The sequence below is a fragment of the Salvelinus namaycush genome, chromosome 21 (assembly GCF_016432855.1).
Source record: "Salvelinus namaycush isolate Seneca chromosome 21, SaNama_1.0, whole genome shotgun sequence".
Classification (NCBI taxonomy): Eukaryota; Metazoa; Chordata; class Actinopteri; order Salmoniformes; family Salmonidae; genus Salvelinus; species Salvelinus namaycush.
Window position 1 is genome coordinate 26,180,403 of NC_052327.1, and position 27,118 is coordinate 26,207,520.

Consider the following 27,118-nt stretch of genomic DNA (forward strand, 5'->3'; position numbering starts at 1 on the left):
TTGGGCAAAAACACAAAAATAACAGCGTTAAACTGTAACCGATCAATACACCATCATATTAGGTAATTTAATGCGTAAAAACCAAACATTTGATGAATAAGATATTTGGCTACTGAAATGCCATTTTTTACCGATCTCTACAGCTTCTGTCCAAAAACAAATCCTGTGAAATGGCATCATCAAGTACTGGAGGAGTTACTGGCTAGTTACAGTGGCTAGCTTAGCTAAGAAACTAGCTACGTTACTCACAGCGTGCATGCCCAGAATGACACAATGAAGCACCAAAAGGCACACCCCATTTCTATTAGAACATTTTGAAAGAGGCGGAGGTGGACTGTTTTTCATGCCAAAAGTAGACCTTTCACCCAACCCCTCTTAAAGACACATACATAAAGGTTTTGGACAGGTGCAGGAGGCTGCCACACTGGGCGCCCGGGAGCTGTTGGTGTGGGGGGTTAAGCGCCTTGCTTAAGGGCACAATGGCATCTAGGATACGATACCAGCAACCATCCAGTCGCCAGCTCACTTCCTGCCCAATTTTTCCGGTCGGACCTGGGATTCAAACGGGCAACCCTTCGTTTACTGACTTGCCTCTAACCGCTAGGCTACCTGCCGCCTTACCAAAAATACGTTGAACTAATCAGTGTTCCTCTCCCTGGACGTCTTTAGTAAAAGGCGAAAGGCTTGTGCGTAATGAAGAGAAACCAGAGTCATTATGGGGTATTGTGTGTAGATTGATGAGGAAAAAATGATTTAATACATTTTAGAATAAAGCTGTAACGTTACAAAATGTGGAAAAAGTCAAAGGGCCTGAATACTTTACGAATGCACTGTAGGTGAAACGACTATCGGAAAATTCCCATATTTAACAAGATATGACTGCAGACACCCAGCAGGGTTGGTTTGCCCATTCCCTAAATGCTTCTCCATTGATGTGATGATTAAAGCAGAAGTGCTCCCCTGCGTAGCTGACTGGGTGCAGTGGGGGAAGAAACCAAATCCTGGCGCACCAAAGAAGTGTCAAGGGAAGCCAGTTTCGAGTCACTCCTATCAAATCGCATTGAGAGCATACGTCAATGACAGAATCAACTTGAATTGTTGCATCTCGTTGTGTTGTCCTCCGGTGGCTAGCTAGCTAGCTAGCTAAAATTGCCCCTTTCCTAAATTAACCATGGATGGAGAAAGGGAATTGGACTTGTGGTTTTACTAAATTCTCTGTACTGACCAATGATTATAACGGCGACAGACAGCTCAAGGAACCTTCATAATAAAAACTAATCAATGGCGTTTCCTTCTGGAGGGGCAATCAGCATAACTCAGTCGCCAGGAAGAGGAAGGGCAGGTCAACAAGTGGTTAAGTTTACTTTCAAATAAATAAAAACTCTGCTCTCCTTATCCAGGTGATGGGCTATGACATTTGACTGCTAGGAGGTCAGAGGCTCCCAAAGGCAAACCCCGCTTGTAAAACAAAAACTAGTCAAATGTCAAACATCAAACAGGTAGGAGGAGGAAAATAAGGAGGAGGAAGAAGACGGAGGTGTTCCTGTGCTGCTGCAGCTGTGTCGGGTTAGCAGCCTTGCCAGTGTCCTGCTCTCTCAGGAGGGTTAAAACGCTCAGAAAACAAACCAGGAATGTGAGATTAGCCTGAGGCCACCCCCTGCCAGTTAACCACACCCAGCCATACTGTGTGTGCATGTGTGATGAGGCTCAGTTGCACCAACGCAAACACAGGGCTGGTTTTGAAAACTAGAAAGCAGCACTCACTCATAAGTACAGTGACTAAGCCAAGAGCTGCTGGACCTTACCCCTGGACTGCGACCTGTCAGGTACTCACCCACATAATCACTGTTAGAGGCCCTGTCTGTCTGCTAGGCCTGCTGTAGTGTGTGGGTGGCTACAGACATACTCTGAGTGGTCAGTTGTAATCAAATGAAAACCTAACATTACTTGTTTAATTTCACATACATACAGTATGTAGCTTACATAACTTTAACACACCTTTTCACATCTATTCCTATCTGACACACCCAAGATAAATAACTTCTACAAGCACACAGTTTATTTAACAATCACAATATTGTTTCCCCATTTTCTTTCTCACACACACACACGACTCACCTTGCTTAGATGGAACTCAAGCCGTCGCATGAACCTCTCATTCACTTTTACTTGCTGTTGGAAGAAACACAAGAAGGACTCAAAATGATGCTAACCTTCATTCTCAAAGTAAAATAATGGATAGAATGTAATTTGGGACCAATGGATTGCTGTCTGATTGTTTTGGTGAAAGCGCATATGATTACTGTGTGCTACTGTGCAATGGAGTGGGTGAATAATAAAAAGACAGGGTCAAACTCACCTTATCCAGCTCATAGAGAAACCCCTGAAGAGGAACAAGATCACATTATTATACTGTCCAGTAAAACCCATTACAAGATCAAGTGAGCGTACACCATTTTAAGGCAGATTCAAGCCCTGGTGGTACCTACCAGGCGAGAGTTCCTCTTGGACTCCCTCATCTGTTGGTTCAGGCTGTCCAGCTCCATCTGGTGCACCTGCAGGTAAGACCTGAGACGTACATGGCATGTCAATTTCCTGTATGTCTGAGCAGGCATGCATGACAGTAACGTATTGTGAAAAAGTGCTTTCTGTCTCTGTGTGTGTGTGTGTGTGTGTGTGTGTGTGTGTGTGTGTGTGTGTGTGTGTGTGTGTGTGTGTGTGTGTGTGTGTGTGCACGCGCTCACTGCAGGCCTCTCTTCAGAGCCTCATAGACTTCGTCTAGCCTCTCAGGCTGGGGCACCTTGGGCGGTGGTGATTTAGCAGAGAGGGTGAACATCCTGCTGACTCTGGAGGGCTTCCTGGTGACCCCCAGGGTGCTGAACACTGATAGGTTTCTAAAACATAAACACAATACTTTTTACCAATGGCAAGACTGAAAATGTAGCACTGCAATCACTGACTGTTGGTGAATTGATGGAATCAATGTTATTTAAATGATTTAAACATGATATGGAGATAAGTCTCATTCATACAGAACAGGCCAAAGACATGTTGATGTCTCCTCACTAGCAAGGACACTGATGGAGTATCCCATCTCAAACACACCCTTCCAAAGCATATTTTATTGCAACTTGTGTTAAGCAAAGATTTGCACAGTCAGGAGTAAATCTTAATAATAACTGAGTTAAAATAATAAGTTACACTTTATAAAATCCAACAGGTAATCAATGTGAGTCAAGACTCCTCTTTCACAGATGACAGGCCAGTCAATGGGCTACGGAAGAGAAATGCATTAGTCGGTCTAGCCTGCTCATAATCTCTTCAGCTTTGAAAAAACTCAAGCAAGATATTATCTTATAAGACTCAACACACCTTTCACTACCTCATCCAGACATAAAACTAATAACCATGAAGTGAATCATAACTACTGCTTCATGTTAATGCATTCCTTACAACTGTTGACAGCATCATTCATATCTCTATCTCTTTATCAGCTAAATTCGAACTACTAGAGACGGCTAAATTTCCTCTTCCTCCCTCTCCTGACGCTCTCGGTCTCTAACACAAACTCATGAGCATGTTACTCAGGCATACACACTCCATTCTCCTCTCTGTTCCTCCTTTCATATTCTGACCTGGTTTCTAGTAGATGGACCTTCATTCATAAATAACTAGTGCCCTTGATTTTCCTCCATTCTACCTGACAGGGACAAATAAAATCCCTTTGGATAGACCAAAGCTTTGCTTGTTCGATACTACTGCACTGTTGGAGCTATGATTTTGCTACACCCACAATAACATCTGCTAAATATGTGCATGTGACCAATAAAATGTGATTTGTCATGGAAAGAGCAAATGCTCTCAATGTTTTGTATACTCCATATATATAAACACACACATACACAGAATTCGGAAAGTATTCAGACCCCTTCCATTTTTCCACATTTTGTTACATTAGACTTATTCTAAAATGGATTTAATAAATGTTTTCCCTCAATCTACACACAATACCCCATAATGACAGGGGGGGGGGGGGGGGGGGGGGGGATTTGTGTGTGCAAATGTATTACAAATGAAAATACAGAAATCCCTTATTTACATAAGTATTCAGACCCTTTGCTATGAGACTCGAAATTGAGCTCAGGTGCATCCTGTTTCCATTGATCATCCTTGAGATGTTTCTACAACTTGGAGTCCACCTGTTGTAAATTGAATTGATTGGACATGATTTGGAAAGACACACACCTGTCTATATAAAAAGGTCCCACAGTTGACAGTGCATGTCAGAACAAAAACCAAGCCATGAGCTTGAAGGAATTGTCTGTAAAGCTCTGAGACAGGATTGTATCGAGGGGAAGGGTACCAAAAAATGTCTGCAGCATTTAAGGTCCACAAGAACACAGTGGCCTCCATCATTCTTAAATGGAAGAAGTTTGGAACCACCACGACTCTTCCTAGAGCTGGCCGCCCGGCCAAACTGAGCAATCGCGGGAGAAGGTCCTTGGTCAGGGAGGTGACCAATAACCTGATGCTCACTCTGACAGAGCTCCAGAGTTCCTCTGTGGAGATGGGAGAACCTTTCAGAAGGACAACCATCTCTGAAGCACACCCCCAATCAGGCCTTTATGGTAGAGTGCCAGACAGAAGCCACTCCTCTGTAAAAGGCACACGATAGCCTGCTTAAAGGCACCTTAAGGACTCTCAGACCATGAGAAACAAGATTCTCTGGACTGATGAAACCAAGATTGAACTATTTGGCCTGAATGGCAAGTGGCACGTCTGCAGGAAACCTGGCAGCATCATGTTGTGGGGATGTTTTTTCAGCGGCAGGGACTGAGAGACTAGTCATGATCGAGGGAAAGATGAACGGAGAAAAGTATAGAGACATCCTTGATGAAAACCTGCTCCAGAGCGCTCTGGACCTCAGACTGGGGCGAAGGTTCACCGTCCAACGACCCTAAGCACACAGCCAAGACAACGCAGGGGTGGCTTAGGGAGAAGTGTCTAAATGTCCTTGAGTGGCCCAGCCAGAGCCTGGACTTGTTCGCGAACTAACATCTTTGGAGAGACCTGAAAATAGCTGTGCAGCGACACTCCCCGTCCAACCTGACAGAGCTTGAGAGGCTCTGTAGAGAAGAATGGGAGAAACTCCACAAATACAGGTGTGCCCAGCTTGTAGTGTCATACCCAAGAAGACTCAAGACTGTAATCACTGCCAAAGGTGCTTCAAAGTAAAGGGTCTGAATACTTATGTAAATATAATATTTAAGTTTTTTGCTTCGTCATTATGGGGTAGTGTGTGTAGATTGATGAGGAAAAAACAATTTAATCAATTTTAGAATAATGCTGTAACGTAACAAAATGTGGAAAAATTCAAGGGGTCTGAATACTTTCTGAATGCTTTTTTAACAGTAATGTACACTAGACCTCAGAGGGAGTGTTCTCACCTGTAGGGCTTATCGTAGGAGTTGACCCCAGCAAAGGACTGGCTCCTAGTGATGGATCTGGAAAGGACTCGGCGCGACGGGCGCATGGAGAGGGACATGGAGGACACAGCTCTGGAGGGACTCCCTGCAGAGACAAGAGGGAAGGCTTTAGAAGTTACACAGTGACAGACAAAATGGGGCCAGTTTGGAATTTGTCCTCAGGCACTGCAGGAAAACATCAAAATGAGCAGAGCAGAATTTTTTTTACAATTGAACCCGGCTTCCATTGGCATTGTTCTTTCACAGGAACACAATTATGCCATGATTTTTTTCTCAAATACACATTTCTTGAAATCTTGATAGGTCTATGCCCTTTGTCCTTATGAATCAAAATTGACATTTTTCAAACTGTGTTCCCTAATAAGCTGCAGGGGCTCCACACTCTTGGGACAAATACCAGTTCTTCACATCAAAGCATCTTATTATACTGTAAATCCAGCCGAGAGCTCTTGGAGAGATTATGTAAGAAAACATTAAATCTCGTGCCTTGGAGAGATTTTTATCTGTATCTCTTTTGCATGAACAGTGATATGCAGATAGTTTGTTGTTTTTGGTTTAAAAGTACCAGCAAGTTGTCTAATTATCTGACAGATCAGTTAGTTTTAGTCTGTAGCCAATCTACAGATTCAAATGTTCTGACATGTCAACATTCATTTGGTTATCCAACTTTCAACAAGCCATAATTTGTCAAAATGCATCTGCCATAATGCATTCAGCAACTCAAAATGTTAAATGTCAAAAGGCAGTCGGACCGTTTCTGTATTGTAGGCCTGCCCTCCCACACCCCTCCATCTACTCCGGCACCCTCTGTATGCCTCCATATTCCCTCCCTCTTCCTGTGGTGCAAGGTCAAGCAGCGAGGGTACTGTGTGTCACCATTTCCACACTGGAAACAAAAGACCAGTGAAGATCAAGCAATAACCGAGACACAGTGCAGACTGCAAACACATTAGTGCTGCCTGCCCACTATCTCTGTTCTCTACCACCCACGCTCTTCCTCTAGAGGTGCTTGGCCACAGCACAAAGTTACAACCATGTTGCACTTGTATCAAGGAAGATAGTAGTGCAGGGATGAGAGAGAGAAAGAGGAATAGAGAGAAGATTTCCCCGTCTAGGTAAACTGTGTGTCTCGGAGTTCACTGTGAGTAAATGAGCATTGGCGTACCAGGCCCTGACACTGGGGATTTTGTCGCAGCATTAGTGACATCATCACACAGGCCCCAAACAAGGACCTTTTTGATAGGAGAAGAAGAGGGAGTGATTGAGACTAGATTAAACACACACCAATCGTCAGGACAACAGCCCCACACAGAGAGACACAGGCCCTGTGACGTTAGGAAGCCTCAGGTGAGGCAACCTCAAGCGCAAAGACTTTAGCTTCAATACACAGAGACACAGGCTCAGTCCTATTACACACAAATCAAATATACATTTGAACTGTTCTCCCCAGGAGGAAGTGTTATTGTTATTGTCAATGGTAGCCACAGTTCTACTGAGCATTGTGGTTTTGTCAAGTCCTGTTAGTTTGATCAGTGTTGTCTTGTTTGGTCAGCAGCAGTGATATGAGTTCCTTAGATACAGAGATGCATTCAGGCCCTTAGGAAGGAAGCCAAGGTTTATTTTGAACTTGCAAGAGTGGTAGTCAGGAAACAGCAGTCACAGCTACAAATACATCACGTCATAAAACACAGAACTGAGCTGGCCATCTACGCTCAATACAATTCACTACATCCAATTGAGTCCCCATAGCCCAACACTCATTCCCTACAGTAGCATTTCATCTACGTCCATCTCACTCAGCAAAACCCAGCCAAGGAGAAGGGGCTGTGAGCGTGAAACCTATAGGGAGACGAGGGAGAGGCCCTACAGCTCGAAACAGAACTACAGTAAATCTCATATGTAAAATTAATATTTCACTCAATTCAGTGATTTTCACATGGAAGATGTAGGGTTAAGTGCCTGTGAAGGTAAAGTTAACTTCTTGCGACTACAGGGGGTGCTGTTCCGAATTAGCATTTTGTCGTCTCCAAATTAAACTGCCTAGTACTCAATTCTTGCTCGTACAATATGCATATTATTAATTCTATTGGATAGAAAACACTTTCTAGTTTCATACAAAGTTGGAATGATGTCTGTGGGTGACCCAGAACTCTTTCTACAGCGAAATCCATGACAGACAGTGAAAGGTCTGAGAGCGAAGCTCTGGTTTCAGATCAGTTTTTAAGGTCTCTGTCTATCCTATGGAACGACACGAACTGCACCCGCCTTCCCCTGGATGTCAGTAACCAATGAGAAGTGGAATGGGCCTTCTCCGTAGCTCTCAGAGGTTATAAAAGACCAAGGAGTGAGAGTAGCCCCCCTTTCGACGCTCGCCCTTACGCAGGAAGGGACCTCCGGATGCCATTTTCACAGGCTCGGTTATCAACTTGAAATGTATCCGTCTGTAATTTAATTCGATATAGGACTTAGAAACATCATAAGGTAATTAATTTAAACCGTTTTATAGCAATTTATATCCGTTTAGTGCGATTTTGATGCATTTCTATGTGAAGCACCGGGCACATTTCGGGGTCCCGGTCGAACGTTAGCGGGCATTTAGACGGACAAAGGACATCTTTCGACCAAAAGAAGATTAAACCCAAGAAAGAATACATTGCCCAAGAATCTGATGGAAGAACAGCTCAAAGTAAGCAATATTTAATATGATAAATCGTTGTTCTGTCGAAATATTTTAAACGCATATTTCGCCATTTTGTTTGGTATAGCTTCACTTGGCGAACCCTGTATTGAAAAGTAAGGATAATTTTAAAAATGTAAGTCAGCGGTTGCATTAAGAACTAATTTGTCTTTCGATTCCTGTCAACTCTGTATTTTTTAGTCAAGTATATGATTAGCTTTGGATTAAACTAGATCACTCTGAAAGCTGACGTCCCTCATTTTGATGCTTGAGTTGTGACTATTTCCATTGTATAACCACGGTTTTGTATGGCTAAATATGCACCTTTTCGAACAAACTGTATATGTATGTTGTAAAATGATGTTACAGGAGTGTCATCGGAAGAATTCTGAGAAGGTTAGTGAAAAAATTAATATATTTTGGCGATGATAACGTTATAGCTCCCTTTGCCTTGAATTCATGCTCTACTAACGTTTGTACATGTGGTATGCTAACTTATCGATTTATTGTGTTTTCGCTGAAAAACGCTTAGAAAATCTGAAATATGGTCTGAAATCACAAGAACTGTGTCTTTCCATTGCTATGCTTTGTCTATTTTTATGAAATGTTTTATGATGAGTAAATTGGTCATACACGTTGCTCTATCTAGTAATTCTAGTCGATTTGTGATGGTCGGTGCAATTGTAAACTGTGATTTCTACCTGAAATATGCACTTTTTTCTAACAACACCTATCCTATACCATAAATATGTTATCAGACTGTCATCTGATGAGTTTTTTTCTTGGTTTGTTGCTATCAATATCTTAGTTTAGCCGAATTGGTGATAGCTAGTGGTGGAGAGAGAAAATGGTGGACAAAGAAAGATGGTGTATTTTGCTAACGTGGTTAGCTAATAGATTTACATATTGTGTCTTCCCTGTAAAACATTTTAAAAAACAGAAATGATGGGTTTATTCACAAGATCTGTATCTTTCATCTGGTGTCTTGGACTTGTGATTTAATGATATTTAGATGCTACTATTTACTTGTGAAGCTATGCTAGCGATGCTAATCAGTGTGGGGGGGGTGGGGGGTGATCCCGGATACGGGGTTGATACTCGTGAAAGGTTAAAAGCTAAAGTCTGCCTGGTGAAAAATGTATATTTAATCACATACTGATCCCTGGTAAGATGATTTCCCTGATAAGTCAATTAGAAGCCTTTTATAATCAATCAGTAAACTGTGCTACTGCAAACAGCTCAGACTCACAAACCCAGAGACACCCAGCTGCCAAACCCAAGGCAGAGGAAATGGTGCCATTCTACAGGAAGTCTGAAGTCGGAAACTCTAAAAAGGCAGATGGTTGAGGTAAATAAAAATCTAGAACAGGCCAGAGACTGAGATACAGCTCTCTGCCTGGACTATTGACTGAACCCATTTTCTTTTCCTTCGATACGGACAGAGACCGAAGGAGGCAAAACAAGCTAAATAAAATGCAAAAAAGGGATCATGGAGCGTGAGGGATGGACAGACTAATAAATAGTTGCACCTCTTCACTATAAACTGGTAATTTATATTTGGCATATGATAGTTTCTGTGCCATATACAGTACATTTGAGGAACCACTAGTATTTCTTTACACACAAATCATATACTGTGTCAAAACATATTTAAGTATACGCCTTTACAGCTGGTAGTACACGGCACTTACTGTACACACACATCTTCAAGAGGATCCTTCTCATCATGGGCATCACGTAGTAAACAGTACACAGGTAAGCAGCACATTATCCTTTCTTCACTCAGCCTTGGATGAATACCCTGCTGCACCCCCACCCACACGCAGTGCACCAAGTCAACCATCCCAACAATACAGCCAGCCTGTCCTGCTTGGTTCCTACCTGTCCCAGAAGAGGATAGGTCAGCCTGGGAATAAACCGTGAGATCACACGATGGGGAAATCTATTGAGCGGAACAAACACAAAACCACGAGAGAGTCGTACGCCACATAACTACAGGCTTCCATCGGTTTCCATGATGAGTGTGGTGTTGCTGGACAGGGTGTGAAGCCCATAGACATGGTTACACCCATTGTTCTGCTGCCTGGCTGGCCCCGTTCCTGAACAGTTCTAGAAGGGGTAAAAAAGCACACAGGGGCCACCCGCTCCATCATACCCACTCTGATCCACCCTCAGCATCATGATGCACATCAAAGCATCACCCTTCTCATCTTAATGTGTATATCACACCTGCAGGTCAAAGGAGTCTCTTGGGTGTTTATAAACAAGGGAGTTGTTTATGTGGTCTCTGTCTTGTGTTGAGTCTGTGAATGAGTGTGAGAGAAAACACACCGTTTTGTAATCAGCCACAGAGAGAGGTGTAGCTGGAGTAACAAAAGCACTATTGACATGGCCAAGGGACAGCCAATGGGGACGGAGCTGGCCTCAGATACAGGCTTCACCCCTTATCAACCAGCCGGTCTCCCTCTGACATTCCAAACACAGCAGAGATAAGCAGGGTCTACTGTCCCCTGGGGCACACAGGCCCTGAAATACTTAGGCACAGTAGACCACTCAGAACAGAGGGTCACAGGACTGTGCCAGGGTCCCAGGAATGATCAGCAGTGGGGGTAGGGTGACGGGGTGGTAGGGCATACCAGTTCCCTAATACAACACTGAGCTGAGGGACAGGGGAAGGGCTAGCCGGCTCCAAAAACAACACTGGGGACAGACAAAATGGTGCAACAAGCTTAAAAAAACACACACAAGTACAAGAGTAGAGGGGCACTTAGCACCACAAAATACAGCAAGTAGACATTTCTGGGTCACCCAGTAACCCCACGTGCAGTATAACTGACCTTATATAACCATTAAAGCTCTGGATTATGGGAAATAAACTGGAACTCTAAAACACACTGACTGGATGGTTCGAGCCCTGAATGCTGATTGGCTGAAAGCTGTGGTATATCAGACCGTATACCATGGGTATGACAAAACAGTTATTTTTACTGCTCCAATTACATTGGTAACCAGTTAGTAATAGCAAAAAGGCACCTGGGAGGTTTGTGATACATGACCAATATACCACGGCTAAAGGGTGTATCCTAGCACTCCACGTTGCGTCGTGCATTAGAACAGCCCTTAGCCGCAGTATATTGGCCATATACCACACCCCCACGGGTCTTATTGCTTAAATAAAGAATGATCAAATTTCCAAGCAGTAGGGCTAAGCATCAGCTCTCTAACCATCAACATTTTGGTGAACTTGTATAAGAAAAAAAAGGAAATCAAAAGCTAATGAGGAACCTAAATGAGTCGTTGATGTTTATATTGAAATTATTGGGTTTATGAGAGGCTGCTTGGTGCTCCCTCCCTCGACAGATCCAGGATATGATCAGCAGGTTAGTTCCTGATCCTAATGGCCCCCGGCCAGGAGTCATGTGTCCGCTCTCTATGAGAAAGCCCCTAAACACATACGTGTCCCTTTCCTTCCCTTCTCTCAACCAAAGCTTAAAAAAGCCCCTCTCCATCCACCCCCTTCTCGATTCTTCTCACCAGTCCTCCACTCCTGTTCTACAGTTATCTAACACCTCCACTGAATTAAGAGATCAGATATGATTCAAATCTAATACTGTTTACCAGACTCATCGCAGTGCTCTGATTTCAGTCAAGCCCCCTAGTCACTGTCCACTGTCTCAAAGTCCATGGGTATGTTTACAACACTGGCCATGAGGGACAGGTTTGAAATACTGTTCCTCAAATCTCCACAACAACAGGACCTGACCAGAGTGTGACCAAACCATAAGCATAACCCACATATGTAAGGACCTCCCCTAGGGTATGTTAGTAAGTCACAGACAGCCACAGCACTGCATGAACACAGGTGTTGACACACTGCCCCTCGAAAACGCTGGTCTACCTCAACACCCCCTAACACAGATGTGGGGCCGACGACATTCAAAGACCCGTTTGTTTCCTCCCTACAGACCAAATTAAACCACATTAATTTAAACATCCAATGGGAGACCACCTGGGCGTTACCACAAACTAGTCACCCCCCTCGACCACAAACCTACAGGACACTGGGGACTGTCTAAGACTGAGATAGTATAGCCAGAGTTGTTAGCAGGAAGAACAAGAATGGAAGAGGGTTTTCTTCCCCCTGCTTTCAGGGCAGTGCCAGGCAGATCAAACTTCAGGTCTGACAAACAGGACTATGCAAAGCTGGAGAAGAGGAATACAGCCTCAAACGGAGAGAGATGGGGAGGGAACAGAGAGACAGCAAGAAAAACGAAACATCCACAATCAATGGGAAAACACGTTCAGACAGAAAAAAAAATACAAACTGGTATGGGTTAAGCGCGAGGTAACATTTTACAACATGCCTCCATTGCCTGATACTGTGTGAAATACTTAAAAACAAGCAGCAAGCAACTACACCAAAATCACCTCACACTTACAGTCTACCAACACCACCATTCCAAAACAAGAGTAACAACACTACAGACAAAACTAACATCCCACCACTTCAAAACTCCATCGTACCCTAGAACACAAAATAACTATATCAAGTCTACAAGCCCTGCTGGTTAAAAGGGGGAAAGGGTACCTCCATATCCACTGTACATCTTTGCTAGTGTTGTGGCTTCCTCTCAGTGTTGACCACCCAGACCAGGAGAGGTTTCCTTGGGTCTAATCAAGTAAAGAGATCCACGGACAGCGATCCAACAACATCTACTCATCTGAAGTTAAATCTCTGGCCCCTCTCTCAAACTCAGAAGAAAGGGAGCGCAGAGCAGAGGCGCTGCCAGGAAATGGAAAGGCGGTCCCCCTCCCAGCAGCCCTCTCCTCCTCCGGCTTCCTCTACTCTTCCCTGGCTGACATCACACTCTTCCTGCCTCTCCCTCTTCAAGCAAGACCAGCACGTTGTTTCCAAATCATAAATTACATGTAATTATACATTTGTGTTCTCTACTGCAATTATATACCATAAATAGTACCCCAAATAGCTTTGTGTAAAAGATTGCCAACTAAAAGGGACCCCAAGAAAAGTGTTCATCTTGAAACTTAACTCAGCCCTTAGTATTTTTCCTTGACTCATAAGCGCAACTCAAGGCTGTGATAACAGAACACAATGAGGTGATCCTTATCAGCCTTGAGTCATTTAGCCTTGACAAATCCCTACTTGTCTTGGCCTGCCAGACTGTCTATCGATGTTGGAAAGGGTTTACAATAAATACCCAGACACCCCAGAGCATGATGCACCAAATGGGAAATTAAAGCTCACATCTCCTTCAGAAACACAGCTAGTCTTCATCTTACAAGATTGCATACTAGAACTCTGCAAGACAAAAACATCAAGTGGAACTGCATGTTGTCGGCTCAATCATCCAACACAAATTCCAAAGATGACAGACTCCTTAAACCTTGTGTGATCAGTAACTTGTGTGCTGACCAAGTCTTATTCCCAACAGCACACCTAGAAAACTGTTTAGTGAAAGACAGGACAGGCAAAAGGGACTTGAGAACCTGACTGCAAGCTTATGATCACACTCAAGGAAACACAGCTCTAGTTCAGGTTCTTAACCTGATTAGGTATATGGCTGCACTTTACGTTGAGGAATGAAAGTAATGGTAACAATAACCTAAAAGGCACATCAGTCACTGTCAGCAGTATGCCATCAGAATAACAGTTATTAGTCAACTGTTGCAACATGCCGAAAACTACAATGACTATAAATCAGCAGAGCACTGTCTTTGACGAAAGTGGAGTGAGAATAGATGGGTATCTGCAAATACAAAACAGACTGGTTTATGAAATACCATTTCTCATTGGGCTTTTCCCCCCATAACCCAGGCCACTGGAGGCAAAGACCTGGTTTTAATGTCTTCAACATGAGACACACAGTATGCTCTACACATTTCCAGAGAGAGGGAAGCTTTAAATGACATATTTAGCTATTATTTCAGCCCAAGCTTCTCTTGCTGCACATTCAGCATTCACTCAGATGAAACTTTAAATGACAGCCATTAGGGCTGCACGATATCAGCAAAAAATTGAATTGCGATATTTTTACCAAATACATTTGCGATTTAACTCACGATGTATATCAAAACACTTGAACTGTTGGAAGCATAGAAATATAATGAGATATTTTATATATATATACAGTGGGGAGAACAAGTATTTGATAACCTGCAAAATCGGCAGTGTTTCCTACTTGCAAAGCATGTAGAGGTCTGTAATTTTTATCATAGGTACACTTCAACTGTGAGAGACGGAATCTAAAACAAAGATCCAGAAAAATCACATTGTATGATTTTTAAGTAATTAATTTGCATTTTATTGCATGACATAAATATTTGATACATCAGAAAAGCAGAACTTAATATTTGGTACAGAAACTTTTGTTTGCAATTACAGAGATCATACGTTTCCTGTAGTTCTTGACCAGGTTTGCACACACTGCAGCAGGGATTTTGGCCCACTCCTCCATACAGACCTTCTCCAGATCCTTCAGGTTTCGGGGCTGTCGCTGGGCAATACGGACTTTCAGCTCCCTCCAAAGATTTTCTATTGGGTTCAGGTCTGGAGACTAGCTAGGCCACTCCAGGACCTTGAGATGCTTCTTACGGAGCCACTCCTTAGTTGCCCTGGCTGTGTGTTTCGGGTCGTTGTCATGCTGGAAGACCCAGCCATGACCCATCTTCAATGCTCTTACTGAGGGAAGGAGGTTGTATCGCGAGATCTTGGCCAACATGGCCCCATCCATCCTCCCCTCAATACGGTGCAGTCGTCCTGTCCCCTTTGCAGAAAAGCATCCCCAAAGAATGATGTTTCCACCTCCATGCTTCACGGTTGGGATGGTGTTCTTGGGGTTGTACTCATCCTTCTTCTTCCTCCAAACACAGCGAGTGGAGTTTAGACCAAAAAGCTCTATTTTTGTCTCATCAGACCACATGACCTTCTCCCATTCCTCCTCTGGATCATCCAGATGGTCATTGGCAAACTTCAGACGGGCCTGGACATGCGCTGACTTGAGCAGGGGGACCTTGCGTGCGCTGCAGGATTTTAATCCATGACGGCGTAGTGTGTTACTAATGGTTTTCTTTGAGACTGTGGTCCCAGCTCTCTTCAGGTCATTGACCAGGTCCTGCCGTGTAGTTCTGGGCTGATCCCTCACCTTCCTCATGATCATTGATGCCCCACGAGGTGAGATCTTGCATGGAGCCCCAGACCGAGGGTGATGACCGTCATCTTGAACTTCTTCTATTTTCTAATAATTGCACCAACAGTTGTTGCCTTCTTACCAAGCTGCTTGCCTATTGTCCTGTAGCCCATCCCAGCCTTGTGCAGGTCTACAATTGTATCCCTGATGTCCTTACACAGCTCTCTGGTCTTTGTGGAGAGGTTGGAGTCTGATTGATTGAGTGTGTGGTCAGGTGTCTTTTATACAGGTAACGAGTTCAAACAGGTGCAGTTAATACAGGTAATGAGTGGAGAACAGGAGGGCTTCTTAAAGAAAAACAGGTCTGTGAAAGCCGGAATTCTTACTGGTTGGTAGGTGATCAAATACTTATGTCATGCAATAAAATGCTAATTAATTACTTAAAAATCATACAATGTGATTTTCTGGATTTTTGTTTTAGATTCCGTCTCTCACAGTTGAAGTGTACCTATGATAAAAATTACAGACCTCTACATGCTTTGTAAGTAGGAAAACCTGCAAAATCGGGAGTGTATCAAATACTTGTTCTCCCCACTGTATATATATATGAGGTGGAAGGCAGCATCATTCTTGTTTGGAACAATCTGTTGACTGCATTTGACCTAACAGAACAGCATGCAAACTTAGTGTGGGAAGCAGCCGCAACAGGAGATAAAAACTGAGCAACTATTTAAAAAAAAGAAAATTACATACTGAGTGGCTGTTCAAAATATTCCATGCGATATGGATCTCTTGTGATAAGGATATTGCACATGTCAATATTGCGATTTCGATCAGAATTCTATTAATTGTGCATCCCTATCCCCCAGATCCAAATGCATCACTCCATCACCCACACAGTGAGACAGTGTTAATATCAAAATAGAAAAATGTGCACAAATAATTGTGTGCAGTCAGTGAATATTATGCACACAAACCCAGTTTTCATTAAACACACCCACAACCACACAAAGAACCAAGTAAACAAGACAATATATATGTGTTTACCCACCATGCCACAACAGTCACTGAGGGATTCTAACAGGTCCAGACATTACCAACCATCAGCAGAATTACATTTTGCACACTCGGGCATACAGGAGAACTAGCTGACATTGAACTAGGACAGTGATTGGCTGGGCAGTTTCTTTGGAAATTAGTAGTCTGTCAGAACCAGTCAAATGGAAACTCAGCAAAAAAAGAAACGTCCTCTCACTGTCAACCACATTTATTTTCAGCAAACTTAACATGTGTAAATATTTGTATGAACATAAGAGTCAACAACAGACATAAACTGAACAAGTTCCACAGACATGTGACTAACATAAATGGAATAATGTGTCGCTGAATAAAGGGGGGGGGGGTCAAAATCCAAAGTAACAGTCGGTATCTGGTGTGGCCACCAGCTGCATTAAGTACTGCAGTGCATCTCCTCCTCATGGACTGCACCAGATTTGCCAGTTCTTGCTGTGAGATGTTACCCCACTCTTCTACCAAGGCACCTGCAAGTTCCCGGACATTTCTGGGGGGAATGGCCCTAGCCCTCACCCTCCGATCCAACAGGTCCCAGACGTGCTCAATGGGATTGAGATCCGGGCTCTTCTCTGGCCATGACAGAACACTGGCATTCCTGTCTTGCAGGAAATCACGCACAGAAGGAGCAGTATGGCTGGTGGCATTGTCATGCTGGAGGGTCATGTCAGAATGAGCCTGCAGGAAGGGTACCATATGAGGGAGGACGATTTCTTCCCTGTAACGCACAGCGTTGAGATTGCCTGCAATGACAACAAGTTGACAACAAGCTCAGTCCGATGATGCTGTGAGACACTGCCCCAACCATGACGGACCTCCCACCTCCAAATCGATCCTGCTCCAGAGTACAGGCCTCGGTGTAACGCTCATTCCTTCGTCGATAAACGCGAATCCGACCATCACCCCTGGTGAGCGAAAACCGCGACTCGTCAGTGAAGAGCCCTTTTTGCCAGTCCTGTCTGGTCCAGCGACAGAGGGTTTGTGCCCGTAGGCGACGTTGTTGCCGTTGATGTCTGGTGAGGACCTGCCTTACAACAGGCCTACAAGCCCTCAGTCCAGTCTCTCTCAGCCTATTGCGGACAGTCTGAGCACTGTCAAGGTGATTTAAATCAATGTGGTCTGTTATCCACGTCTTTTTCAGAGCCGATGTGAAAAATATCAGAATTGGGCTGCTAGTCTAAACGCAGACTGTCGCAGCCTCCAATCTTTTTTTCACTGATTCTTCTTTTGACCAGCACTGAAAAAGATCTGATGTATAAAGATCTTATCTGATTGGTCAAAAGACCAATTAGTGGAAAAAAGATCAACTCAAGAAGAAATAGGCCCGTGGCGAAATCTAGTTGATGATGCCTGCTGTACATTGTACCTGCAGCATTCCATGGGAGACTAGTATAGAGTAGCCTACTTGGTGTGAAAGGGAGGTGTGAAAAGGGGCTCAGTGCCCCTTGACCTCAGAGTGCTGATAGTGTGATAATGGGATGGAGGATAAGCAGGGTGATCGGGAAAGGAGCGGCCGCCCAGAGTGAGAGGTGGGCTGGGGATTTAGTTGTTCTCAGTTGAGCTCTTATCTCCCGGGAGGCAGCTGTCCCCACCAGACTGGGAAAACTACTCAGAGCTACACAGTCACTGCACCTGTGCCTCGCACAGAGAAGAGAGAGAACGAAAGAGAACACATACAGTAGTCGTGCACATGCACAGTAAAGAGCGCATTCCTTCTTATCACAGTTTCTCTTGTACCACCTTCTCAAGTTTCACCACTAAGTACGGAATGTCAATTTCCTTTACTGCTCTCATCTCATACAAAGCCTTCTTTGCGCAGGCCTAGATCAGCTTGGGGTTCTGTCTTGACCAGAGGAAGGCCTGAAACGCTCTCTGACACTTCAAACGTTAGGTTTAGGTTTAACATTAAAGATGCATACACTTTTGTGACAGCCATAATGGCAGATGATTGGAGTAACCCCGCCTGCTACTGTATCATTGCCTATCACAAAGCAGGAAGAGATAGCGATCCCACACAGGACATAAATATCCCAGGACAATGGAAGTAATCTGTGTCACACTCAGAGATAAGGTGCCTGGCTACACACTGACACAAGGTAATCACACACAGGCCTGACACCTGGATCTAGGAGCATGTCTGAGGGGATTTACCTAACCGTCTGGATTTATTTGGTCTACAATTAATAATTACGGCAAAACCCAAGGTAGACCCGCCCCCACTTCCCCATAGCCTCACTCAACACCAAGCACTCTATTCCCCAAAACCACCCCACAGTGCAGAGAATACATTCTTTCCATTCTTAACGTGCCACTAGCCCTTTATTTGTCTCAAATACAGCAGGCTTGTTTGTTTTCCACTCCCCCTCTGATTCTTAAGTCCAAAATGAGGTTTACCTATTAAAAATGTGCTGTTTGAGCAGGTGGCAAGGAATTTGAGACACAGCAAAATCTACATGCATAAGACTTCATATGTGGAGTTGCCCTGCACAGCCCAGAGGACATTCTAGTGTGAGGACACAGATCTATTCCACATATTCTACTCCTAAATGCATGAAAATGCAATTATGTTGACACCATCTGAAATAGAAACGATGCGCGCCACTGCACTGTAGAGAGATGAGGAGCAAGCAGTGGCTGTGTACTCGTGGCTCTCATTTGCACCACTTGTCACTCTGATCTTAAAGGGACAGCGCGAGATTTTGGCAATGAAGTGCTTTTTCTACTTACCCAGAGTCAACTGAGGTAAACACTGAAAGTGCAATACCCTGACCAGGCCCAACCCAGCTTTTCTTCAGCAGTAAGCTAGCAAGTTTGTAGGGCTCAGTGGAGAATGACTTCCCCCTCTCATTGAAGCCATGAAGTTCAAGGCCGACCGGGGTACTGCAGGCTGTTGTTTTCACAAAGAAGGGGGAAAACGGCAATCTTCGTGTACAATCTTTGTGTAAATATTTGTTTTTTCTAAGACAATCATGGTACCAACAGTTGCTTATATTACACCAGATGTATGGTCTTGAACCAATTTATATATAGATATTTATTATTTTTTTTAAATCGCACACAGAAGTTAAGGATATTTTATATTCAGTGCATTCGGAAAATGAATTCAGACCCCTTCCATTTTTCCACATTTTGTTACGTTACAGCCATATTCTAAAATAGATTAAATAAAACAAGTCCTCATCTACACACAATACCCTATAATGACAAAGCAAAAACAGGTTAAGAAATGTTTGCAAATGTATTCAAAATAAAAAACTGAAATACCTTATTTATAGTATTCAGAGCCTTTGCTATGCGACTCGAAATTGAGCTCCGGTTCATCCCGTTTCCATTAATCATCCTTGAAATGTTTCTACAACTTGGGAGTTCACCTGTGGTAAAATCAATTGATTGGCCATAATCCGGAAAGGTACACACCTGTATATATATAAGGTCTCACAGTTGACAATGCATGTCAGAGCAAAAACCAAGCCATGAGGAAGGAATTGTTCGTAGAGGGCGGAGACAGGATTGTGTCGAGGCACAGATCTGGGGAAGGGTACCAAAAAAATATCTGCAGCATTGAAGGTACCCAAGAACACAGTGGCCTCCATCATTCTTAAATTGAAGAAGTTTGGAACCAAGACTCTTCCTAGAGCTGGCCGCCTGTGCAATCGGGGGAGAAGGGCCTTGGTCAGGGAGGTGACCAAGAACATGATGGTCCATCTGAAAGAGCTCCAGAGTTCCTCTGTGGAGATGGGAGAACCTTCCAGAAAGAGAACCATCTCTGCAGCACTCCACCAATCAGACCTTTATGGTAGAGTGGCCAGATGGAAGCCCCTCAGTAAAAGGCACATGACAGCCCACTTGGAGTTTGACAAAAGGCAAATCAAGATTCTCTGGTCTGATGAAACAAAGATTGAACTCTTTGGCCTAAATGCCAAGCTTCACATCTGCAGGAAACCTGGCACCATCCCTACGGTGAAGCATGGTGGTGGCAGCATCATGCTGTGGGAATGTTTTCAGCAGCAGGGTCTGGGAGACTAGTCAGGATCGAGTGAAAGATGAATGGCGGAAAGTACAGTGAGATCCTTGATGAAGTCCTCTGCGCTCTGGAGCAGGTTCTCAGTCTGATGCGAAGGTTCACCTTCCAACAGTACAACGACCCTACGCACACAGCCAAGACAACGTAGGAGTGGCTTCAGGACAAGTCTCTGAATGTCCTTGAGTGGCCCAGCCAGAGCCCGGACTTGAACGTCTCTGGAGAGATTTGAAAATAGCTGTGCAACCTGACAGAGCTTGAGAGGATCTGCAGAGAGAATGGGAGAAACTCCCCAAATACAGGTGTGCCAAGTATGAGGCATCATACCCAAGTAGACTCAAGGATGTAATCGCTGCCAAAGGTGCTTCAACAAAGTACTGAGTAAAGGGTCTGAGTAGTTAAGTAAATGTGATAACAAAATGTGGAAAAAGTTAATGGTTCTGAATACTTTCTGAATGCACTGTAGTTGCTACCAGCAGCCTGCAGTACCCCGTTTGGGCTTCAACTTAAGATCCTCAATGAGAGGGAGCAGCACTGAGCTAGCCTGCAATGTCACTTCCTGGACTAGCTCAAACTGTGTATGTTAGGTCTTGAAAATCTCCCCCATGACATGTCATTTTAGTTGCTAAAAATCGACTTCCTTGACTCAAATGTGCCATTGAGTCTTCACATAGAAATGAAAGGTGTGAGACATCATTGATGGGTTCATCCATTTATATATACACACCAGCTATTGTAGGGCTGCTGGCTGAGGAGTTGCAAATTCCATTTCTCCAACCTTGACTTGAACACAAGTCATCCTATGCATTTACAGTATGTAACTAAATACACAAACATATTTAATATTTTGTTGAAGATACAGCATCTCTCGCTTTGAGATTTAGGATCCAGCCATTCAACTGATCTCCTCTCTTAATGAGGCCATTAAAGTCACTGATTAACGATCTGCCAACAGACCCTTGTTTCCCCCATGCCTGCACCCAGACTGAGGAGGAGAGTGGGGCCAACAAATACTGCTCTAATTTATTGACCCTTTTAAAAGTTACTGAGTGGCAAAGGGTTACTGCGCTTTGCAATTGTAATAATTTAATGTGCAGAGGTTATGGAGCGATTGCAGTGCTAACAGAAATTGTATTTTGAATTCCATAACTTTGAATTTGTATTAGGATATTGAATTACATTTAATCTTGATGTTATGGTGCCATTCGGGCAATTTAAAGTAATGATTGGGGACTTATTTGTGGAGGGATGTAACTTTTTCCTGTGTGATGTGACGTTTTATTTGTGCTTCCCATGCCTGTGTTTTTGTATTTTAATGTGTATATGTATAGGGGTATTAGGAGAGGAGGAGGAGAGTAGAAAGAGTGGCATAATGAATTTCCTTTCTTGCTATGAATTTGGCTGTAGCATTTGCACCGATTCGGCGACCCCACTAGTGGTCTTGACCTTGACTGCGTTAAAGGAAAAATCCACTTTGGGTTGCAAAGGGTCAAAAACTTTACGAGAAAGTTACAGAAAGTTCCAGAAATTTTCCAATGGAAGTAAATTTAGGTAATTTTGCTTAAATTCATCAAAAAAAGTTAGCTTATAACAGTGAACCTTTTTTGTGGTATACACATAAGGCAATTCTAGGTCTTGTGGCATATTTTGGTTAAACTATCCCCAATTCAATGGAATTGCAACCCTCTGCATGCACAGTGCATTCTTCCATCACAGCTGATTCTCAAGATCTTGCACACTAATGAGATGCTATTGAGCCTACACTACTAAACTGTCTGAGCCAAGGACTAACATGCATTCTGGTAAAATTTGATTAAAATACCGGGTGGGGTGAATATATATTTTATAACAAATTATTTTTTGTTAACTAGTAAATAGTAGCCTACAGCAAAGTGTGTTTAAATCATTTCTAACTTGTTAACAATTTCGGCTAGTTAGTTTTTGCTATCAGATGGGTTTTAGCTTGCTTGAGCCTGCTAACTGGAGTGTAAATTCACCTGTTTCCATACATGTTTAAACATCTATCTTACAAAGGAACTGTTTAATCTAACTGCTTAACTATTTATCTGTACATGGATTTGTATATATTTTTTTAAATACTACATTTTTTCTAATCTTTACAGGAAAATGCCACAGGCACTATCTGATGTGTGGAGACATTACACTGCAGCTCAAGTAGAAGGAAAAGCTGTGTACATTTGCAAATACTGTGCCAACAAGCAACAAAAGTTGACAAAAGTCCCTCTACTTCTTTTCAAGGTGAAAATGATGAATCAGACACCTTATCGATAGCAACAGCTCATGGTCCTACTGGAATCAAAAGTTTTTTTTGACTCAATGGAGGAACGTAGTCCGAGAAATGCTGATGAATGTCTTGCTCGAGCTATGTATGCAACTGGTTCACCTCTGATGCTCACAGACAATGTGTATAAGAAGAGATTTCTGAATGTTCTTCGCCCAGCATACACCCCTCCAACCAGACATGCTTTATCTACTAATTTGCTGGATGCAGAGTTCAACAGAGTTCAAGTGAAGGTCAAGCAAATCATAGAGAAAGCAGACTGTATTGCAATCATCGCTGATGGGTGGTCAAATGTTCGTTGGCAATGAATAATTAACTACATCATCTCCACCCCTCAAACAGTATTCTACAGGAGCACAGACACAAGGACAACAGACACACCAGTCTCTACATTGCAGATGAGCTGAAGGCAGTCATCAATGACCTTGGACCACAGAAGGTATTTGCCATGGTGACAGACAATGCTGCGAACATGAAGGCTGCTTGGTCTAAAGTGGAGGAGTCCTACCCTCACATTACACCCATTGGCTGTGCTGCTCATGCATTGAATTTGCTCTTCAAGGACATCATGGCACTGAAAACAATGGATACACTCTACAAGAGAGCCAAGAAAATGGTTAGGTATGTGAAGGGTCATCAAGTTACAGCAGCAATCTACCTCACCAAGCAAAGTGAAAAGAATAAGAGCACCACATTGAAGCTGCCCAGCAATACCCGTTGGGGTGGTGTTGTCATCATGTTTGACAGTCTCCTGGAGGGGAAGGAGTCTCTCCAAGAAATGGCCATATCACAGTCTGCCGATATGGACAGCCCCATCAAAGGGATCCTCCTGAATGATGCATTTTGGAAGAGAGTGGTAAGTGTAACGGATGTGAAATGGCTAGCTAGTTAGCGGGTACGCGCTAGTAGCGTTTCAATCAGTTACGTCACTTGCTCTGAAACCTAGAAGTAGTGTTGCGCCTTGCTCTGCAAGGGCCGCGGCCTTTGTGGAGCGATGGGTAACGATGCTTCGTGGGCGACCGTCGTTGATGTGTGCAGAGTGTCCCTGGTTCGCGCCCGGGTCGGGGCGAGGGGACGTACTAAAGTTATACTGTTACATTGATGCTGTTGACCCGGATCACTGGTTGCTGCGGAAAAGGAGGAGGTTGAAAGGGGGGTGAGTGTAACGGATGTGAAATGGCTAGCTAGTTAGCGGGTACGCGCTAGTAGCATTTCAATCAGTTACGTCACTTGCTCTGAAACCTAGAAGTAGTGTTGCGCCTTGCTCTGCAAGGGCCGTGGCTTTTGTGGAGCGATGGGTAACGATGCTTCGTGGGTGACTGTTGTTGATGTGTGCAGAGGGTCCCTGGTTCGCGCCCGTGTCGGGGCGAGGGGACGTACTAAAGTTATACTGTTACATAAGCAGCCTGAAACCTAGCAGTAGCCATTGCATGGATTGAGGGAGACATTCCCAGTGGGAATGTGATGAAAGAAATAAAAGCTGAAATAAATCATTCTCTCTACTATTATTCTGACACTTAACATTCTTAAAATAAAGTGGTGATCCTAACTGACCTAAAACAGGGAATTTTTACTAGGATTAAATGTCAGGAATTGTGAAACATTGAGTTTAAATGTATTTGGCTAGGGTATGTAAACTTCCAACGTTTATTTATACAGTTGAAGTCTGAAGTTTACATACACCTTAGCCAAAGACATTTAAACTCAGTTTCACAATTTCTGACATTTAATTCCCTGTCTTAGGTCAGTTAGGATCACCACTATATTTTGAGAATGTGAAATGTCAGAATAATAGTAGAGAGAATGATTTATTTCAGCTTTTATTTCTTTCATCACATTCCCAGTGGGTCAGAAGTTTACAAACACTCAATTAGTATTTGGTAGCATTGCCTTTAAATTGTTTAACTTGGGTCAAACGTTTTGGGTAGCCTTCTACCAGCTTCCCCATTTTGGCCCATTCCTCCTGACAGAGCTGCTGTAACTGAGTCCTGTTTGTAGGCCTCCTTGCTCACACACGCTTTTTCAGTTCTGCCTACACATTTTCTATGGGATTGAGGTCAGGGCTTTGTGATGGCCACTCCAATACCTTGACCTTGTTGTCCTTAAGCCAATTTGCCACAACTTTGGAAGTATGGTCATTGTCCATTTGGAAGACCCATTTGCGACCAAGCTTGAACTTCCTGCCTGATGTCTTGAGATATTGCTTCAATATATCCACATACTTTTCCATCCTCATGATGCCATCTATTTTGTGAAGTGCACCAGTCCCTCCTGCAGAAAAGCACCCCCAAAACATGATGCTGCCACCCCCGTGCTTCACGGTTGGGATGGTGTTCTTTGGCTTGCAAGCATCCCCCTTTTTCCTCCAAACATAACGATGGTCATTATGGCCAAACAGTTCTATTTATGTTTCATCAGACCAGAGGAATTTCTCCAAAAAGTACGATCGTTGTCCCCGTGTGCAGTTGCAAACCGTAGTCTGGCTTTTTTATGGCGGTTTTGGAGCAGTGGCTTCTTCCTTGCTGAGCGGCCTTTCAGGTTGTCGATATAGGACTCAATTTTTTTTTTTTTTAACATACATACATACATACATACATACATACATACATACATACATACATACATACATACATACATACATACATACATACATACATACATACATACATACATACATCTATATATTTTATTAGTACACCAAAATGTTTCGCATGTCAGCAGTCAAGTATCACGATACAGGATTTTCAAAAACGCTAAGTGTCACTTGCCACATCATCATGACGATGAAAAATGCATGTGGCAAGTGACATTTTGCGTTTTGAAAATCATATCTTGATAACTTGACTGCTGACATGCAAAACATTTTGGAACTGTTTCAACAGTGGACTAATAAAAAATAACAAAATATATTTTGAGTGGAGTTTTCCTTCAAGCAAGTAGCATGTTGTCCTTTACATGAACTTATCCCTATAATCAAATCACAATTGTAGGCTTTAGCTAAGTGGGCTAACACAGTATTGTGACTTGCAGGAGACCTGGATCGAACCCAGTCAGTCACAAGAGCAAGATTAAATAGGGAGTGAAAAGGCTATCCTTAGAAGGGCTATGACGGGGTTATTCAACTATATTCTTATGGGGGCCAATTTGCAGTTTGTGACACTCTCTTCTAACGTGTCATGCGCTGCCTGTAATCAGATGGGAACAGAAGGAACATCCATGTTCCAGAGAGTCTTAGCTTTGAGGAATGGGGTCATAGTAGCTTATAGGCAAAAACGGTAGAGCCAAATTCATAGGAAGAAACAAAATTCAACATGCCACATTAGGTTCAGAAACTGCTAGAAGCTTCCATTTACCACAGAGAGCGTTTGATTCTATCTGTTCGCTTCTATCTTTCCTGGCTGGCAAAGTACCAGGATGTCGTCTCTGGTTTTGAATCTGAATTTAGAGAACTGAATTTGAAAACAAAATCTGAATGCATCTGAGAAGTTGAATATATGAAACTTTGATAGACAATGAATGCAATATCCGCCATATTGAAACTGAATATATAAAATATTGAATTTCAATATGCACTTAAATTTAAATTACATTTTCAAACTGAATGCAATTCAATTCCGTTTCAAATCATGAATACAATACTCAATTATAAAAATGTTGCATTAGAAAATCAAAAATATTACATTTAAATTCAATATCCTAATACAAATTCAAAATGGAATTGAAATATAAATTTCTGTTGGCACTGAAATCGCTCCATATTAGGGCATCTTCCCCACTGTTACTGCTGAGTTAAGTTGGGATCACTGTGTAAGCATTTCATGGCCCAACAACAAAATCCACTCAAATCCAAAGACATAAGTGTCTTATTTGTATAAGCTGACTCAACTAAATTCCAGGTCCTGTTAGTTGCTTTAACAACTGACAGCACTCGCCACAGGTCTTGTGTGTTTACTATTTTAATGTTGACATGTTGGAAATTTCAAAATGGGGGAAAAAAAATCACAGCCTATCTGCATTTAAATGTAAATGTATGTAATATGTCTTCATCACTTCTAAATTAGGCTTATAGCTGAAATTACTGGCCTCACATATCGACAGAAATGTCCATGAAAGGGGGATTGAACTGTACGGGACCAGTGGGACTGTAGAACGTAAAGTTTAACCCTGTGGTTAGTTCCATCGTCCAGTGACCGTGGTAGAGCAGCACAGCTGACCGTTGCACAGCAAGGGACCTGGACCCCCCTGAACCCAAGACTTCCTGTTTAATCCCCAGCTGGCCACTAAGAGGCTTATGTGTCACTAGATGCTGTAGCACTACAGTCCTGCTACTCTATGTGCAGCCTGGAGACACAGAACCAACAGAAACTCATTGGCCAATTACTACGTACATCAACACAGCATTCTCTAACTTCA

The 27,118-nt window shown here is 43.1% G+C and overlaps 1 protein-coding gene and 1 non-coding gene across 7 annotated transcripts in view; both read right to left on the reverse strand.

Annotated features, from left to right (window-relative positions):
* Nucleotides 1-27,118, reverse strand: part of LOC120066248 (rho family-interacting cell polarization regulator 1-like) — a 106,667-nt gene that overhangs the window by 59,354 nt on the left and 20,195 nt on the right. Inside the window, exons 1-6 of one of the 6 annotated variants that reach the window (XM_039017491.1) lie at nucleotides 12,752-12,895; nucleotides 5,448-5,571; nucleotides 2,745-2,894; nucleotides 2,490-2,568; nucleotides 2,360-2,383; nucleotides 2,119-2,172 (exon numbers count right to left, since the gene is read on the reverse strand). In XM_039017491.1, the coding sequence (XP_038873419.1) occupies nucleotides 2,119-2,172; nucleotides 2,360-2,383; nucleotides 2,490-2,568; nucleotides 2,745-2,894; nucleotides 5,448-5,571; nucleotides 12,752-12,770 (450 nt within the window). In that variant the 5' untranslated portion in view covers nucleotides 12,771-12,895. Of the gene's footprint in view, nucleotides 1-2,118; nucleotides 2,173-2,359; nucleotides 2,384-2,489; nucleotides 2,569-2,744; nucleotides 2,895-5,447; nucleotides 5,572-9,854; nucleotides 9,995-10,044; nucleotides 10,454-12,751; nucleotides 12,896-27,118 lie in introns of those variants that run through there. The other 5 variants (XM_039017493.1, XM_039017495.1, XM_039017489.1 and 2 more) reach the window with 5 other exon arrangements.
* On the reverse strand, nucleotides 602-713 carry LOC120066853. Its single transcript, XR_005478835.1, has one exon. It is a non-coding gene; the product is annotated as a U5 spliceosomal RNA (small nuclear RNA).